Below are 19,489 nucleotides of genomic sequence, written 5' to 3'. Positions count from 1 at the left end.
CCAGGCACCCCCCATTATTTACTTTAATATGAAGTAAATAACCTCAGATAGAAGTTAAGTGATGATTACTAAATTATTCAACAACTAATTATTGAGTGCTTAGGACATGCAAGTGCTGGGGATAAGGCAGTAAACAAAATAGACTCTGTACTCATGGGGCTTACAGCCTGTGAACAAAAGGGATAATACTTAATAAATTGATATTTAATATGTTAGATGGCCAACCAACACTGAAGAGAGATAAAGCAAATTAAGGGTTATGAGTACAAGGGCTGTGGAATTAGTATTCGTTACAGTGTGGTCAGTAAAGGCCTGTTTAATAGGATGACAGTTTAACAGAGATCTTAAGAAAATGGGGGGAGCAAGTCATGCAAATATCTGAGTGAGGATTATCCCAAGGAAAGCAGTAAATGCAAAGACATTAATGAAGACTGTGCTTGGCATAATTGAAGAATAATAAGGAAACCAGCATGACTGAAGTGGGATGAGCAATGGAGAGTAATAAGTGAAGTTGTAGAAATTTCACATAAACCTACATTTAAGATTTAATTATTTTTTTTTAAAGAGAATATTTTAAAAAATTAGGTTCTGAGCTTACCCAAAGCCCACATTGTTGCTAAACCAATAGTCCCCAAAGTAGTCTTAGTAAGAGCGTTGGTTGTATGGAGTGAGTATTGCATGAAAAAAAAAATTCCATGGTCAAATAAGTTTGGGAAACAGAGTTAATGTTAAACAGAATGACAAAATTTGTTTAACAACTCTTTCTGTGCATCTTTTAATGTGCTAATAAGTTTTGTGACACTCTAACTTGTTTGACTCTTCCTTCCTTCAAAGAGCATCTTATGGGACTGGTGTTTTTCATTGCTGTGGTAAATACTGTGTTATCCAATACTATAGGTTAGCTAAAGGTTAATAAAAGGATTTTCTGCAATTGCTATTTCATAATTTCTCTATTCACCTTAAGCCAACACCTTTCCCTGCCTGCTTTTTCAGCAAAGACTGTATTTCTTTATTTTTCTTTAAGTATTTCTCAAATCCATCCTTTCTTCTCTATTCATAATGCCTAAATCTTTAGGTAGGCTTGCATCATGTCTTACTTGGGCTGTCACTGTAGCCTCCCAGTTCGTGACTATGCCCTTAGTGTTGCTGTGTCCAAATTCATCATCCTCTCAGTGACAATTTAATTGACATCACAAATCTAACTAGATTATTCATCTACTTAAAATAATTTACTAGCTTCCCATCACACAGAATAAAATTTAATCTCATTTGCATGGCATATGAAATGTTCCATAATCTGTCTCCTGCCTACACCCAAAATTTGGCCTAAATCTCTCATACTTAGGACTCTCCAACTTTAAGGCCATGTATACTTCCTTAAGCACGCAGTGGGTATATTCTTTGCCTTTGTTTAGTCTATTGTCTCTTCCTGGCACAACCTTCCTTCTGTGATTAGCCTAATTTTTCTACTCATAAAGGTTTAGAACAGATGTAATTTTCCCCAAGAACACTCTTAAGTTCTTCCTGGCTAAGTCAGGTGCACTGATGTATAATTCTGTCAAAGTACTTAAAAGAGTAAAATAAAAATATGTGTCTTATCCACTCTCTAGATTCTATACCTTGTCTGTATCTTAAGTGCTTCATACTTTAAGTGGATTCTAAATAAATGGTGAAAAGAGTTGAAGACCTTCTGATAAAGTTATCAGATTTATCAACTTCCCCTTTTCCTAGTTCAAAATCTGTTTGGATTGTAAAATTAAATATAACATATAAAACTTTTAAAAGGAAACGTAAGGGAAAATCTATGGGACGTAACTTGGTGAAGAGTTCTTATATATGACACAAAAAGCATAATCCATAAAAGAAAAAATCAGTGAAGATCAGTAAATTGTACTTTATAAAAATTAAAACTTTTCTTTTTGCAAAAGACTCTGTGAAGGTCTATGAAAATACAGGCTATATACTAGGAAAAATTTTTGAAAACCACATATCTGACAAAGTACTCTATCTCGGGTATATAAAAACTCTCAAACTCAACAGTAAAAATGCCAACAGTCTGATTAGAAAATGGGCAAGGATATGAAGAAACATTTCGCCAAAGTAAATGTGTAGATACCAGTTGAATACATGTAAAAACGTTCAACATCACTAGCCCTCAGGGAAATGCAAAAATGAGCTATCACTACTCATGCATCAGAACAGCCAAAATAAAAGATACTGACATATATCAAATGCTGGCAAGGATGTGGAGAAATGGAACTTTCATACATTGCTTTTGGGAATATAAAATGGTACAACCACTCTGGGAAAGAGTTTGGCAGTTTCTCAAACAAAACAAAACAAAACAAAACAAACAATAAAAAAACAACAAACACTAAACATACCCTTACAACATGACCAAACTACCACACTCCTGAGCATTCATCCCAGCAAAATGTACATATTGTTCATAGCAGCTTTATTTGTAACAGCCAACATTGGAAACAACCAAAATGTCTTGTAGTAGGTGAATGGCTAAATACAGTATGGTGTGTCCGTTATCTGCAGTGCTGCTCAGCAATAAAAAGGTTTCAATTATTGATACACATAACAGTTGGATAGATCTCAAGGACATTCGGTTGAGTGAAAAAAGCCAATCTCAAAGGTCACTATGATTCCACTTATATAAAGACAAAATTATAGAGATTAAGAACAAATTAGTGGTTACCAGGGTTTAGGGATGGTGGAGGAGAGGAGTTTGGGTGTGACTGTAAAGGAGTGGCATGAGAGAGATCTTTGTGATAATAGAATAGTTCTGTATCTTGATTGCAATGTTGCTTAGATGAATCTACGCATATGATAAAATGACAGAACTGTACGTATACTTTGTAGTTAGTTTCCTGGTTTTGATATTGCACTATGGTTATGTAAAGTATAACCATTGGTGGAGACTGGGTGATGAATAAATGGGACCTCACTGTACTATTTTTGCAACTTTCTATAAATATATAGTTATTTCCAAATTAAGAGTTAAAAAAAAAATCTATTTTCTTCTTCTACCTCTCCATGCATCTCTGAGAAGAAAAAACTTTACGTCACAGCCCCATGTTCATTGCAGCATTACTTACAATAGCCAAGATATGGAAATAACCTTAGTGTCCATCAATTGATGAATAGGTAAAGAAAATGTAGTATTTTTATAAAATGGAATATTATTCAGCCATAAAAGGAAATCCTGCCATTTGTAACAACATGGATAAGACCTTGAGAGCATTGTGCTAAGTGAAGTAAGTGAGACAGAAAAACCAATACTGTATAATCTCATTTACATATGGAATCTAAAACAAAAGACAGACAAACAAAAAACCCCAAAATACAAAAACAAAAAGTTGAACTCATAGATACAAGAGGTATTTGGCTCAGTTGGTGGAGTATATGACTCTTGATCTCTTGGGGTTGTGATTTCAAGCCCCACATTGGGTGTAGAGATTACTTAAAAATAAAAATCTTAAAAAAGAAAAAAAAAAGAAATATTGATCTAATAGGATGGGTTGGAGCCAGAAGAGGGTTCCAATAGGGATACTGCAACGTTCAGACTGTTGCAATAGTTTAGTTAGAGGTATTTGCCAGAGGTGGGGGATCGGCAAAATGGGTGAAGGTGGTCAAAAGGTACAAACTTCCAGTTATAAAATAAGTCCTGGTAAAAGCAAACAAACAACTATTCCACCTCCACATTAAACCTAAGAGTTTATTCATGGTTTTTTCCCCCCTCTTTTCCTTTTCTTTGTCCTCTAAAACTTGTTTCATTATCATTCATAAAACATGTCCATCTTGTCCTGTCTTAAATGATAAACAAAAGTAAGTAAACAAAACCTTTGCTTCTCTCAAGTGGTTGTGTTTGTATATTAAAGATATACATCTATATCTATGTTAATATGTGTAGCTCTAGGTCATTTGTTTTAATTGCTGTATACTATTTTATTATGTAACCATTCCACAATCTTTTATTCATTTCCAATATTTCATTATAAAAATAGTGCTGCAATTTACATTTTTGTGTGTGTCTCCTTACCCACATACATGAGAATTTTTCTGGGTTATATATGTAGAAGTGGAATTGCTGTGATATGGACTATATACAGTCTTGATTTTACTATGTATTGCTTAATGTTTTCCACAATGGTCATACCAGTTTACACCAGCAGTGCACAAGAGACTTCCTGCTCTACATTCTTGCCAACCTTTGGGATTTCTTTAACTTTTGCCTTCCCACTCCCTCTATAAAGAACCTGATATGAAGTCGAATAGTTTTTACTTCTATAATATACATTTTTTATTTCTTGCTCAACTTTGACTACCTAAAGTAAAAAAAAGAAAAAAAGATTCTTATCTTTCTTTTTCATCTTTGTATTTGACTCTATTGCCACAACCTTAGTCCCTCACCTCTTGGCTAAACTATTGCAACAGAGTGAATATTGCAGTTTCCCTATTGGAACTCTCTTCCTGTTGCAATCCAGCTCTAGTCCATCCTGTTAGATCAACATTTCTTTTTTTTTTTTTTTAAGATTTTTATTTTTAAGTTACCTCTACACCCAATGTGGGGCTCAGATTCACAACCCCAAGATCAAGAGTCATATACTCTACCAACTGAGCCAGCCAGGCACCCTGTTAGATCAATATTTCTGATGCTAGTAGTTTATCATTATTCACAGTCTTAAATTTAAATACTTAATATGGTATTTAATGTTGTCTCCAATAAGGTCCTTAACTACCTTTTCAGCCATATCTTACACTATTTTCTACATATGCTTTATATACTAGCCACACAAAGATTACATTCATTTATTTATTAAGTCATTCAAACAGATATTTAGAGCTCTTACAGTGCTATACAGGTATGTTAACCCATGAGTTCTGTAGGTGGTATCCCTATAAAATAAACAACTCATGTTTTTTTAAAAAAGATTTTATTGGGGTGCCTGGGTGGCTCAGTCGTTAAGCATCTGCCTTTGGCTCAGGGCATGATGCCGGAGTCCTGGGATCGAGCCCTGCATCAGGCTCCTCTGCTGGGAGCCTGCTTCTTCCTCTCCCACTCCCTCTGCTCGTGTTCCCTCTCTCGCTGGCTATCTCTCTCTGTCAAATAAATAAATAAATAAATAAAATCTTTAAAAAAAAAAAAGATTTTATTTGTTTGAGAAAGCGAAAGCACAAGCAAGCATGAGTGGGGGGAAGGGCAGAGGGAGTAGGGGGAAGGGCAGAGGGAGAAGAGCAGACTCCCCGCTGAGCAGGGAGTCAGACACAGGGCTCCAACCCAGGACTCTGGGATCATGACCTGAGCCAAAAGGCAGATGCTTAATCCACTGAGCCAGCCAGGCACCCCAAACAACTCATGATTTTTTGTTAGGGAGCTTGCAAGCTGCCTCAAGTTATTCTTCAAATATACTCAGTGCTTTTCAGCTTCTGCTTCTCAGCATATGTCTTCCCTCCACTTATGATGCCATTTTTTCCAGTTGCTCCACCTGGTGCTCTTTGCCTTTTGGAATCCTACACACCTTTCAGAGTCTACTTTAGACTACGTGTCACTTTTCATGAAGCCTTTTCCGAAGTCCTCATTTAATTATGCTTCCATAGTTATATTGCTTTTATGGCATTTATTATATTCCATGTATTTGTCTTAACCCTTCTGGGGTTTGATAAGTAGAATATTTTGTCCATTCAGCTATATTGCCCTTGTAGCACTTACCATAATGTCTTGTATGTGGTAGGCATACTATTAACTAAAATAATTAAAGATCACATATTAATTAAATCCAGCTTCACCAATTAGAACAATTTGGGGAAAGATCAATTTGAATGAGAAAAAAATGCTTAATTATGTAATTTTACCTAGTGTTCTTAGTTTGAAACACCAAAGAATATATTAAATAGTAGGTCTCTATATAGTGATCTTTATAGTGACTTTGCTGAACGGCAAACTTTATTTGTGATAAGTATAACAGTTGTTCAGCTTGTTTTTAGACTCTAAGTAGTTTCCTTAAACTAGAGTTTTTCAAACTATACTCTGAGGTGGTTCTTTTGTGATGACTTGGCTACTGCTGGGTGCTTCCCCTGTGCCAAAGAGCAGGCCTTTATTTATTTTTTTACTATACTGAGCTTCCTCACAAGATTCTATTTAAGAAAGAAACCCTCTGCTGAAAAATTTAAAATAATTTCTAAGAAAGTGTAAATACTTCCATTTTATCCATTTATTTAATACTTTCCAAGATCTTACAAAGAAGATACTATTCCTATTCCCTTTTTCTTTTATTACCACAAATTTCCAATCAGTAGTCCACATGAATTTGAGACTTCAAGTAATTAAGCAAATGGTAGGTAACGGGCTTTGAGTATGACAAGTAAATTGTTTATTCTTTGAATATTCTGCATTTTAATATGATTTTTGATGAGTTGTTAGAATAGCAGAAGTCACTGGAATTGGTATACAAATTTTTAGGTAGGCTGAAGAATTTTCTACATCATGCCTTCTTAAATTCTAAGGTACGTAAGATTCTGATTCAGTAGGTTTGGGCTGGGGCTTGAGAATCTTCATTTCTAAGAAGCAGTTGTAATGTTGGTGGTCTGTGGATCACACTGGAGTCACAGGGAGCGATTATCAAGGGAGATGACCTTCCAAAGCCCATCACTGCATTTTAAGATTGCATTCTTTGCCCTAGTGAAAGTAGGTTTTCAGTATTGCTATCGACATTTGTTTAAACTGGCTATTTCTCTACAGTCTGATTTATATTTTGCCATTTTAATAGAAATTTCTGGGTTTTTCAGGGAAATACTTTGTGGATTAATCATCGTTCTGTGATTACGTGGTTCTTTGCTTAAAATCATCCTTCATGGTTTTTAAAGTAGTCTGGAAAACTATTAGACTGTCAGTGGCAACTTTCAGAGAGTTTAAATTTAATAAGAAACATTCAGTTTACTTTTTCAACATAACTGTAATACTTGTTGACTTTTGTTATTTTGCAGGATATTGTTTGAAGTTAGATATTAAGGTATTACAAAAATAAAAATAGAAAACTTAATTTTGTTTGAGACTGTTTTAGTTTGTATAAGTATTGCTATTTTTAGAAGTTATTATCATGAATTAGTAGCAATTATATACCACAGCAGGTTAGGCCGTTAATTTTATCTGTAGCACACATGAATTGAAAACCTAATTGTGTAAACAGTCAACCAATAGGATGGATAGTCATTTAGTTAAATGGCTTATACTCAAAAAGATATAAATCAATTCTAAGGGACATTAATGTTTTTTTTTAAAGATATATAATACCAAGTACTTTCATAGTCTTTTGGACTTTTATAGAGAATTGTAATAACTAAATCATAAATTAAAATAATAAATTTTTAAGAAAATTATCAGAATTATTTACTTTTGATAAATGGAAATTGGTGATTAACTTTGTAGACCAGGATAGCAGAGTATTTTGGGGAGAAAAATTATTATTTTAATCTAAAAGCATTAGAATAATTTGCATGCTGATAGTTATTATATCAGCCTTACATTATTTCACTTAATAACTGTCAGTAGTGGAAATTGCTGGAGGATTTATATTATTACAAAAGTGACTTTAAAATATATAATTTTGGGGGGGTGCCTGGGTGGCTCAGTCGGTTAAGTATCTGCCTTCAGCTCACATCATGATCCCAGGGTCCTGGGATGGAGCCCCCACATCGGGCTCCCTGCTCAGCGGGGAGCCTGCTTCTCCCTCTCCCTCTGCGGCTCCCCCTGCTTGTGCTCTGTTGCTCTCTCTCTGTCAAATAAATGAAATCCTTAAAATATGTAAATATGTATAATTTTTAAGAACTTCTTATTAAGTAAGTAAGCACTAACATTGCTATAAAAGTCATCTGAAATTTATGTCAAATGTTGAAAAAAGTTTTTTTCAGACCTGATCCAATTATTTTGTATAGAAATAAACCTCCTTTGTTTCTTCTGGTAGCATCCATTGATTTTTTTTTTTTTCCAGAGGTACATTAATAGTGCTGATAGAAGCAGAACAATCGGAATTTACATTAAAAATAAATGTGATGAATAAAAAGCATTACACTGTAATATTATAGTCTTGATTTTGCTTTACCAAAGTTCCGAAATCTAAAGGACAAAAATACTGACAAGGTCAAGAAAAAAATGAAAGAAAGAACAAACGATGCAAAAAGAAAATGACACTGAGGTCTTGGTTTAATACATATGTATTCCAGGTTGATGGTTGATTTCATTAGCAAATCTCATTGTTATGCAATGTATGTTCTTCTGCAGCAAAATGAATATTGTATTCTCACAGGCTCTGTGTGTATCTATTATGTTGCAGTAAATGAAAATATATATATTTGTAGCTTCCTTTGGTTTACTTTATCCAGTTTGCTTTTTAGGAAAAGAAAGAAAATTGAATTTTATTCTTTCTTTTGTTGTTAAATTTGTTCAAAAGCTTTTCAATTTATATGATAGATATATTTCCTACTTTTGTTCTTTGAGGTAAACAATTATAAGGTGGTTAATAATGTAACCATTTTAATTATCCTATAACTTTTTAAATGAGTAGAATATAATCTTGATAGATTTAAGGTGCTAATTAATATGAGTTTCATAAGCAAATGCTTTGTAACATATTTTAAATGTTAGTGCTTTTTCTTATTGCAAGAAAAATGTTAAGCAAGTGTACATATTATGCCAAATGTAAATACTGCTGCCTTTTGCAATAGCAAAAAATTGTACATTGAGATTACCATACTTAGACTGAATTTCATAAAATAGGAAATTCAGAAATAACAAATTTTGGTGGCTACACATTGGAAAAGTTCATTTAATAAGGGAGTAGGCTGCATGACTCTTTGGGTTACATATATGAGTTCAAATATGGATCAAACTATATTGGACACAGTTGTTATTCAATTTTGGTCATTTTGATGTCTGACAGTTATATAAAATCTGTTTGGTTTTTGGTAGTGTTCTCAAAAGTTGTGCTTACAATTAAAATTCTTTTGACCATCTTGAAAGTGGAAAAGCCTAAGGTTTGATTTAATATGGGTTGATTCTATCCACCATTTAGAAATTATGTATATGGGGGTGGCTCAGTCAGTTAGGCATCCGACTCTGTATTTTGGCTCCGGACGTGATCTCAGGGTTGTGAGATGGAGCCCCACACTGGGCTCTGTGCTGGTCATGGACCTGTTTAAGATTCTCTCTCTCCCTCTCCCACTCTGTACCACCCCGCCCTGCCGCTCTCTCTTTCTCAAAAAAAAAAAAGGAAAAGAAAGAAAAAAAAGAAGGAAAGAAAGAAAGAAAGAAAGAAAGAAAGAAAGAAAGAAAGAAAAGAAAGAAAGAAAGAAAGAAAGAAAGAAACAAAGAAACAAAGAAACAAACAAAGAAAGAGAAAGAAAGAAAGAAAGGAAGGAAGAAAAAATAAATTACCTGTATGGTAAAAATTGGTGTCTGGCTCACTCAGTGCAATCCTAATAAATATCCTGGTCATGTTGAACAAACATGAGCTATAATAAATATGTACAGCAGTTTATTAATGCATAAGTTAATTTGTACTTATGGTGTTTGCATTTTGTGATTCATAGTGAGTAATATAAAATGAAGAATTTCAAAATCTAGTAAGGGAGATCCCTAAAATAATTAGAGAATAATATAAAGCTAAATCAGGTAGGGAAAGAAGGTTTTATGGGCCCAAATAGGCTCTGAGAGAGGAGCATCCTGAATGTGATAAGATCTAAACGGATATCGAGATGAAGAAGCAATGGGAAACAACATAAACTTGGCGTCTTTGGGAGACAGAGAAGCGACCAACCCAGCTACAATGGAAGACAGGATTTGCTCCTACTTATTTGCCACATGTGAAAATCAGGTTGTAGTGTTGCTGAATTTTAGTAGTAGTATTCAGTCCACATATATGGTATAGTGAGATGTTACCTTTGCCAACCTTTTTTCTTGTATAATAAAATGAGAGAGATTCTGTTTATATTAGTTTTACAACTGTCTTTCCCCCCACCAATAACATAAAAAGCAAATGCTATAAAAGTATGCAAAGATTCATGCTGTAAAATGAATCTAAATTGGTGCAGACCGAATGAGAACATAGCAGCCTAGAAACCTTAAGTCAGATTTCTTTACTATAGTAAGAAATACCAAACTGAAGAGGAATAATAGTCATCATAGATCAGGTTTTCAGGCTGTTGGAGCTAGCAGGATTATAGAAAGCCCCTAACAAAGAAGAGAGGAACTGTTTTAACGAAAAAAGAGAATTTCCCTTTTAAGTGTCTAGACTTACCTAACTACCAGTGTTGTCTTCTCTTTCATCTGCTCTGGAAACACACTTACAGCTTGCATGTCCATTTTTACTTACTCATCCAGCAAAAGAACCTGAATTTAGAAAATGAAGTATGAATTAGGGATATGAAAGTGGACTGTGAATTTAACAAAAGATCCTGAGGATTATTGTTAGTGTTTACTTAAAAACCCAGATTAGATAAATTACAGAAGCTTTCCTAACAAATGGCTAATTTTCTGGTCATTAGTTATGACCTCAGCTTGTGCTGAGGAAATGTTAAAAGAAATTTTCATATGAAATTTGTTCTTTAATTTCTTACAGTAAAGATGCTGTTGAAAATTATTGTATTGTCCAGTGTTACGTTATTGAAAAGTATAAAAGAAATTTCTCTCAATTCTAAGTACTAGGAAAAGCTTTGGTGCTTGTTTGTAACACATCTTACAGAGAATTAAAATTTTGTAATTTGGTTGGTTGTTTTTTTTTTTTTTTTTTTAAAGATTTTTACTTATTTGAGATGGAGCAAGAGAGAGAGCACGAGCAGCAGGGGGTGGGGCAGTGGGTAGGGGCAGAGGGAGAGGGAGAAGGAGAAGCGGCTCTCCACTGAACAGGGAGCCCAACGGGGCTGGATCTCAGGAACCTGAGATCATGACCTGAGCCGAAGGCAGATGCTTAACAGAGGGAGCCACCCAGGCGCCACTAAAATTTTGTAATTTGATCTTGTTTCCCACTTTACTTTTATTGCTAGGAAGCTCAGAGCTGAACTACCTATATCTAAGGCAACGCCTTATGATAGGTATTTCTGTGTTTCAAGTTTACCTTGTGTTTCATCTTTCTTGCTTACCCTTGTTTTCCCTTTATTCATATTAATTTATATTTTGAAAGCATCTGTTCTACTATTCATATTTCTCCAAGTCACATTAAATTATTTTGGAATAAAATGGGCTATAAATAACCATGTAAAGCTTATTTATTGCCAGCAGAAGACAAGCAATAAAAGCAGGAATCTTTCTTCCTCCTTGTGTCCCCTCCCCTGCCCCCTCTCTTCTTTTTGTATGAAGTTCTTAAGTCATGGGTGACTAATCTCCTCTGTGGTTTCTTAGACTTGCCGTGGGGCAGGGGAATCCCTTTTGAAGCTTTTTGCCAGTACAGAGCTACCAGGTATAGTTCACTGTGCTGGGTATGACCAATACAAGAGTGCCTGACTTGAGAGAACAAGTAGGGCTGAAATACATCCTAGAGGAAGAAAAGGCAACGCAGAGGGGGTCTTTTTCTAATTCACAGGGTACCATATATATTACCCTGGTTTTTGACCCAGCCCCTTCAGCCCAATTATAAACTCTTAATACCAAAACTTGCCGATTGTTGATAAAAGCCACCTTGAATAAAACAAAATTGCAAATTTATTTTCTTTACCTTTATGTTTTTATTTCATTATCCTCTAAATTTGACGTGTTATGGGAAACTAAGATAGTCATGAATCTTTGAAATAACTGAAACAATAATTTTCTAATTTAAAATTTAGTTTTGTTTTAGTATATGAATCACAGTCAAGGCTACATATTTAATACGAATTATACCTTAAATTTTCTATAAAGGAAATATGAGCTTTGTTTCGCATTCTAGGTAACTATAGAATATTTGAATTATTTCATTTAACCAAGAAATTCAGCTGGAACTGAACTGGAACTGGAACTCTGTAGTCATAGTTTTCTGAAAATTTGCTGTCAATTTCATGTCATTGTAGTAAAGATGGTGATTAGCGACTTGTGTTAATGTTTAATATTGAATACACACTCCTTTCAAATGACACATAATGTTTGTAATGAGACCTGTGCTGAAATTCTGTTCTCTTGGCACAGTTTTCTCTACTTGGGTGTTCTTTCTGTTGTTATTAATTTTATTGTCACTTTGTTTTGTTTTCTATTTCAGTACATTAGAATTTTATTTCACAAATAGAGTAAATATGATTTAAGTAATGTAATTTAACGCCTTGATATGATTATATTGTAAAAGGGTCGTTAAAAGCTCTTTGATTTGAAATTAAAGCATACAATGTTCCTAATAAGACACTGATACATGGCCTTAGTATATATAGAATTAAAATAAATGCAGTTTTGTAGATTAAGAAAAAGAATCTCCTAAATGTTTTTCAAGTAGTGAATTGGTTTGTCATTTTGACAGAATATATGTGTTTCTTTTATACCCTTAGTTAATTTTAAAAAACTCTCATTCAATTATACTGCAGATTTCAGAGATGGAAAAAAACAGCAGTTTGAGGGAAAAAAACTAAGGACAAGAAAACTTTGTCTTCAAACTATTTTTTTAAAGGTGCTCACAAGTAAATATGTTCAGTTTTATTTTCTTTTTGAAATATGAATTTTAAAGGATGCTGGGAATAGCTTCAAGTTTTGTAAACTTTTTGATTCATGTAACAGATTGTTTTTTTCAAAGACTGCCACATAAATTATAAAGCAATATTTTTGCAGGAGCTTGCTCTGATAAAAATAGGCTTATACTTTGACTAAAATTTAATTTTGGCCTTTAATTATAACTCAGAAACTTCTTTTATCTACTTTTTTGAAGCAGTTGAAATTTAAACACTTTTCCTTATATTTAGCAGGTTTTTTGAACAATTATTTTTAGCTTTTTTTTTTTTTTAATATATCTTATTGGCATTGCCTCGTTTTTTACAATTTGCTTGCCAGAAGTAATTTTTAAAACCTACTTAAACAGATTCGTTTTTCAAGCATTCCTTAATTATAAACTGTGTGCCTATGCATTTCAGGAATAAACCCTCCTTAAAAAAGGGAAGAAAGACAGAACTCTTTATTGTCTGTTAAAAAGAACGATTACTTGAGACATCAACCTTACCTGGCTTAGTTTTGTCACGTGAGCATTCACGTTTACTGGTGATCTAAGTGCTCCACCTGCCTTTCAGTTTGTTTACCAGGAAATCAAGATGTGTAAACTGCAGGAAGTACTATTTGACCCTCTCCGACAGTATCTCATTACAATAATTGCTAATCTCTGAATAAGACAGCCATGTTTTGTGAGTAACTGAGAGAGAGGTTGTGTTAGGTAGATTTTAGGTGTTTCAACAAATAGAGCGTTGTAAATGCTTCCTTGGATTATGTTTTCATGATAGCTTTTGATAAAAGACATGTGGTGACCTTTGGGGTCAGCAAAGCTAGGACACAATAGTAGGTATTCTTTCATTCCTTTTAACTGAAAAATATCACGGCTTGTTGTTTTGGAGTGCTGTCACTGCTCTGAATCGAAAGGATAATGGCTACTTCCTGATTAAACCCACTCTCCACAGTAAGCTGTTAATGTTACACTGTATGTCTTTTTCTCTTGTAAATGCAATAGTATTTGGTGTTTTCTTTACTTTTTATCATTGTCTTTTCATGGATAATTCTGTTCTAAATATTTCCTGAAGTTTAAGTTTACAATTAGAGTAGAAACTACTGTTTTAAGTTTGGAGAATTTTTTTAATGCGAAGTATTACTGTTTGGTAGTAACCATCTCATATACTTATTGTAGATTTTGGTTAAAGAAATTGGCTTTTAAAAGAAGACATTGAAATGATGAATTATATTAAACTGTCACTTTCTTGGCACTGAGGAAAATTTAAAAAATAACTTATGTGGTAAATCATATTAATTTTTTCAGGGAATATTTGGATAAAGTAATTTTGGTTTTGTTTAATAAATTTCACAAATCTAAGTTTGTCATAATTATTGTTGATAATTGTTTTAATTATTAAATTAAATTATTGTTCTTAAATTAGTTAAAAGATCCTTGTGATGTAAAAACAGTATTAAGTACTCGGAATATAAGAAGGAAATAATGAGCTTCTTAGTTTTAATCCTAAAGCTGGCAGTTACTCCATCTGTGGTCTTGGGACAATCATTTAAACTGCTTACCTCAGTTTTCGTGTCTACTGAGTGTTAAGTAAAATGTGTATGTTTGTTTATTTCTTTATGTTAGTACAAACTATAAAGAAAATTAGTTTTCACAAGTATTTTATAAAATGGAGAACTGACTCGGGAGATAGAGTAGCAGAACATTTAGAAGTCACACTAGACAGGGAAATAATAGAAAAATTATTTCTGTTATAAAACAATAGAAAAATTATTTTTATTCTAAAATAAGAGAAAAAAAATAAAAAATAAATAAAATAAAATAAGAGAAAATAGGGTTTAAAATGAACACTATATAATTGGCCTTTTAATTTGTACAGAATTGTTAGTTTTGCTTAGTTCTTAATATAACATTACAAAAAGATAATACTTATTGTTGGATACATGACTGAAATGAAAAGTGAAAAGCTTGGAGGTGATTTAGTAAAGAGTCACAAATGTACTTGAATCTTTTTCACAGAAGTCTTATTTCTGGAAATATGATTATTCAGAGCAGAGGGAGGAATGTGTGTATATATTAAAGGCCTATAAGTGTAGTTCATCTAAATAGTAAGATGTTTGATTTTTAAACTCTAGTATTAGGTATCCTGGCTATATAAAAGAAAACATATTATGAAATTATTAAACATTGAAGGCAGTTACCAAAGATAGTTTTAAAACCTGACATCTAGAAATACTTAAAAATATTCTGGAATAAAGTAAATATGATTTTACTTTTATTGAGAGAGGTAAGGTACCTTCTTTTGCAAAATGGTTATCAAAATTATTTTAGGTAACAGTTTTTAATATAAATCATTGGTGCTTTTTAGGAGATTCTAAAGATTATGGTTAGTGAATATTTTAGCTTATAGATGTCAATTATTGACTGCTTAATATATAACAATCACTGGGCTAATTCTCTTGTAGGAGATACAAACTTTTACCTTTACCCTTTTAGAGTTCTTTGTGCTTGGGCCTGAGAATTAAATAATAAAGATAATAAATAAGATAATACAAAAGATAAAAATGGAGATAATAAAGGTGCTTACACCTTGATTTAGATAGTTTTATTTTATTCATCAATTTATTAAATAATGCAGAGTACTTTCTAGGTGTCAGGCACTGTAAGGAAGTACCAGCACTACTAATGGAAAGTAACATAAAATTCCTTGTTTCAAGAAACTTACAGTTTAGTTGAAAAGACAGAAAATTAACAAGCTATTTAGTACAGTTGATAACTGAAACAATAGTGGTCAGTGTGGGATGTTAAAGGCAACACAGGAAGTATCTAATGTTTTCTTTCATTGACATATTTATTTGCATTTTTGGTGTTATTCTAGGTACATGGGATATATCAGTAAATAAAACTTTCAAAGCTCTCTGCTCTTGTGGAATGAATAGTAGGCATGCAGATAAACAATAAGCCTGATCAATAAAGTATATAGCACATTTGAAGTTGGCAAGTTTCATGGAGGATAGAAAAAGTTGAGCAGAATAAGAAGGCTATGATGGTGATGGTTTGCAGAGGTTGAGGGAGGATTTATAGAGAAGGTGGTACTTGAGCAAAGACCCAGGGATTGGTTAGCTTTGTGGAAATCTTTGGGAAGAGCCTTCCAGACAGAGGGCTTGAGGCAGGAGCATACCTGGCATGTTCAGAGTAGTGGACAGAGACCAGTGTGATTGGAGCAGAGCGAGGGAGAAGGGAGGATAGAGAAGGTATTGACACAGGTAATGGGTGGAAGAGTCAGATAATGTAGGGCTTTACAGACCCCTATAGTAACTTCAAGGAGCCATTGCAGGGCTATCAGTAAATCTGGCTTGTACTTTTAAAGGCTCACTCCTGTTGCTGTGTTGAGAATAGACTATATAGGGAGGCATTGACCACTAGTTAGAAGGCTCATAGAGTTATCTAAGTGACTGAAGTTTGATAGTCAAATTCTGGATGTTTTTAAGGTACAACCAAAAAAGTCTTTTTGATGAATTGGATGTGGGATATGAGAGAAAGAGAAGACAAATTGACTCTAAGGTTTTGGCTGAGAAACTGGGAAGGATGGTTTTGCCATTGGCTGTGAGATAGGGAAGGTATTTAGATGGAGCAACTTTGGGATAGAAATAGGCAATCAGGACTTTGTTTTTGGATGTGGTAGATTTTTAAGTGTCTAGTAGATATGCAGGTAGAGATTGTGAGAAGGCTTTCCAGGGGAGATACCATCTAAATTGAGGCTGAAAAATGAATTGGACTTACTTGGTCAAAGAGGTGCCTTCTGATGAAATTGAAGAGCATTCTTTATACACTTAAATGAATCTTAGCATTTTCTACTTTATGTATTTACAAACTACAGAGTAACATCTAAACGTCTTAAAAGTTATAGTATTTTTAAAAGTAATAAAATTGTTTATTTCAAAGAGCAATTTATTCTAGATAAATTTTCAGAACATTTAATTGCCCAAGGTCATTGATATATTAAGTGATGGGTCTGTATTCAAATCTAAATCTTTAAATTCTATTGCCTGTGCTCATTATTTTAAAAGTATATGGTATATTAAACTTTGTAAAACTTTAAACTTTTGTTTAAGGTCCCAGGGAGTTGTCTTTTTTTGTTATCCTTATTGTAACATAGTGATACCCTTGGGACATAAGGCTTATAGATTCTCCATCATAGAGTTAAGCCGTTTGTCGGGGTTTTTTTGAATGTCTGTACAACTTTTGGTACAGTTACCTATTATAGACAATCCCTCCACTCTTAGCCCTCTCCCCATGCCTAGTGCTTAATACGTGCTTAGAAAATTACAGCTGCTATCATCATCATCTTTATCCCGCTTTCTAATATGCTGTGACCTTGGGAATCACAATCCGAGCTTGTTGGAGTCGTGTAAATTATAAAACCTCAGAGATTAAGGGCATGAGGACTTTTTAATTAATAAAGAATGAGTTTAAATCATGTATTTATCTGATGAAAACCCATTTTTGTTTCTTTCCCTTTATTGGCTGTTTTCTGGGGAAGTGATTTCAATAAATAGCTGTGTTTCTGACTAGAAAAGCAATCTTCCCTGAGATGTCAGTGGATATTTTCACTGTAAAAGTGAATATAAGTCAATCTACTTCAGTAGGGAATAGAAACATAGTTGTTCATTGAAACAGATTTACTTTTGAGGTAATGATGCTATGCTTTAAAAACTTAAATATTTGCCTTTAGATCAAAATATAATTTATATAATTTATGATATGTTTTTAAAAACACACTGAAGAGAAGGTCATTCAGACATTCTGCAGGAAAGAAATATTTTTAAAAAAGCATTTTGCACATTTTTGAAAGTACCAATTAAAAACAAACAAAACAAAACTCCACTGTGGATTAAAATAGCCTATAAGCCTAACAGATTATTTTAAGCATGTACTAAGGACATAAGTAGGAAATTTACCTAGTCTTTATATTTCTGTTCTATAACTGTATGGCTTTATTCCAAGTGCACTATATACACTTCTCAATTTTTTAGGCTATTTTTTTCAAAGGAACAAAAAAAATTTATCTTTCCTATTTCTTTTTCTAAAGTCTTCTTTTTCTTTCATTTTATACCCCAAATACATATGTATAATTTATTTTAAGACTACTATAATTACTAAATGAGATATTTCAGTAAACACAAATTTTGGTTGGCTGTTGTAACTTTATTATTTGTATAATCTCATAATTTAGTTAATTCCATCAGGATTAGAAGTATATATCCTAAACATATCTATTTAGGCATAAAAAATACTAGTATATATGTTAAATGTTTGTATATCCTCCTATTTTGTTTTATTTTTTGTTTGGACAGTGTCTTTTAATTCATTTGGGGAAAAAGAAAAATGGTCAGTCAGAAATTTTTCTGGTTAAAGTATCCTGCCTATTTTTAATAATTATACTGAACTAAATCTATTACATCCTTGGTTAATTGTAGAGTGCCCAGAGAATGAGTATTCTGATTATTTTTTTTGAGACTGCATTCTCTTAACATTTGTTGTGGAAGTTTTTACTCTATGTATTTGTGCAAGTGTAATATCGAATTATTTTTTGAAGATTTGAAGATGGCAGAGAGTTACTGGGTCCTCTTTTGACAATTTGAGCTACTAATGTTGTTTGGTAAACAAAGTACAAACAAATATTAAATATGGGTCTTTATTTGATAATATGAGCAACTAATCTTGTTTTATCAACAAAGCATAATCAAAGACTAAATGTGTAACAGTAATTAAAAAATACTAGCAATGCCGAAAAGAGGATAAGATTAATTGCTGAGTAATATAAACAAGTAAAATATTATGATTTGAGAATAAGAGAAGGGTCACTAGGATGACCAAGGAAGGCTGGAAAAAGGAAAAGAGATCTGAACTTCAAGCATTGAAGAAAGACTTCAAATATTAATTTTCATTACACATTTATTAACATTTCACACACTACAATTTATAATTCACCCATTTAAAGTATATAATCCAATGTATTCCACATTATTAAGTTTTTTAAGTTGTGGAAAAATATATAATGTAAAAGTTGCCATTTTAACTATTTTTTAATTTATTTTTTATTTTTAATGATTTTATTTATTTGACAGAGAGCACAAGCAGGGGGAGGGGGAGAGGAAGAAGCAGGCGCCCTACTGAGCAGGGATCCTGACGTGGGGATTGATCCCAGGACCCTGGGATCATGACCTGAACCAAAAGCAGACATTTAATTGACTGAGCCACCCCTTATCTATTTTTTAAAAAAGATTATTTGAGAGAGAGAGCAGTGCCAGGGCATGATGGCGGGGGAGGCAAAGGGAAGGAGAGAATCTCACGCAGACTCCCTACTGAGTGCAGAGCCCAGAGCTGTAGGCAAGGCTTGAGCTCACAACCCTGAGATCATGACCTGAGGGGAGATGAAGAGTTGGTTGCTTAACTGACTGAGCCACCCAGGCGCTCCTTCATTTAACCATTCATTGGTATTAATTACATTTATAATGTTGTACAATAGTCCCCACTTTCTATTTCCAAAACTTTTCATCACCCCAAACAGAAACTCTCTAACCGTTAAGCACTAATTCTCCATTCCCTTCCTTTCCCCAACCCTTGGTAAACTTGAATCTACTTTCTGTCCCCATCAGTTTGTCTATTCTAGATATTTCCTGTAAGTGAAATCATATCATAATTGTCCTTTTGTGTCAGGTTTATTTCATTAGTATAATGTTTTCAAGTTTCATCTTATGTTACAGCACGTACTGGAACTTCATTGCTCTTTAAGTCTCAGTAGTATCCCATTATCT

At 33.3% G+C, this 19,489-nt stretch overlaps 1 protein-coding gene across 18 annotated transcripts in view; it reads left to right on the top strand.

Annotated features, from left to right (window-relative positions):
* Positions 1-19,489, top strand: part of BAZ2B (bromodomain adjacent to zinc finger domain 2B) — a 290,562-nt gene that overhangs the window by 96,794 nt on the left and 174,279 nt on the right. For 15 of the 18 annotated variants that reach the window (XM_045781165.2, XM_045781156.2, XM_045781146.2 and 12 more), the window contains exon 1: positions 13,222-13,643. The exons of 1 other annotated variant lie outside the window; for it this stretch is intronic. In XM_045781165.2, coding sequence (XP_045637121.2) covers positions 13,634-13,643 — 10 coding nt within the window. In that variant the 5' untranslated portion in view covers positions 13,222-13,633. Of the gene's footprint in view, positions 1-13,221; positions 13,644-19,489 lie in introns of those variants that run through there. 2 more of the 18 variants (XM_087861283.1, XM_087861240.1) reach the window with 2 other exon arrangements.

Source organism: Ursus americanus, chromosome 1 (assembly GCF_024610735.1).
Source record: "Ursus americanus isolate L20-20 chromosome 1, mUrsAme1.1.p, whole genome shotgun sequence".
Classification (NCBI taxonomy): domain Eukaryota; kingdom Metazoa; phylum Chordata; class Mammalia; order Carnivora; family Ursidae; genus Ursus; species Ursus americanus.
The sequence above is the reverse complement of the archived record's forward strand: the minus strand, read 5'-3'. Positions and strand labels throughout refer to the sequence as shown.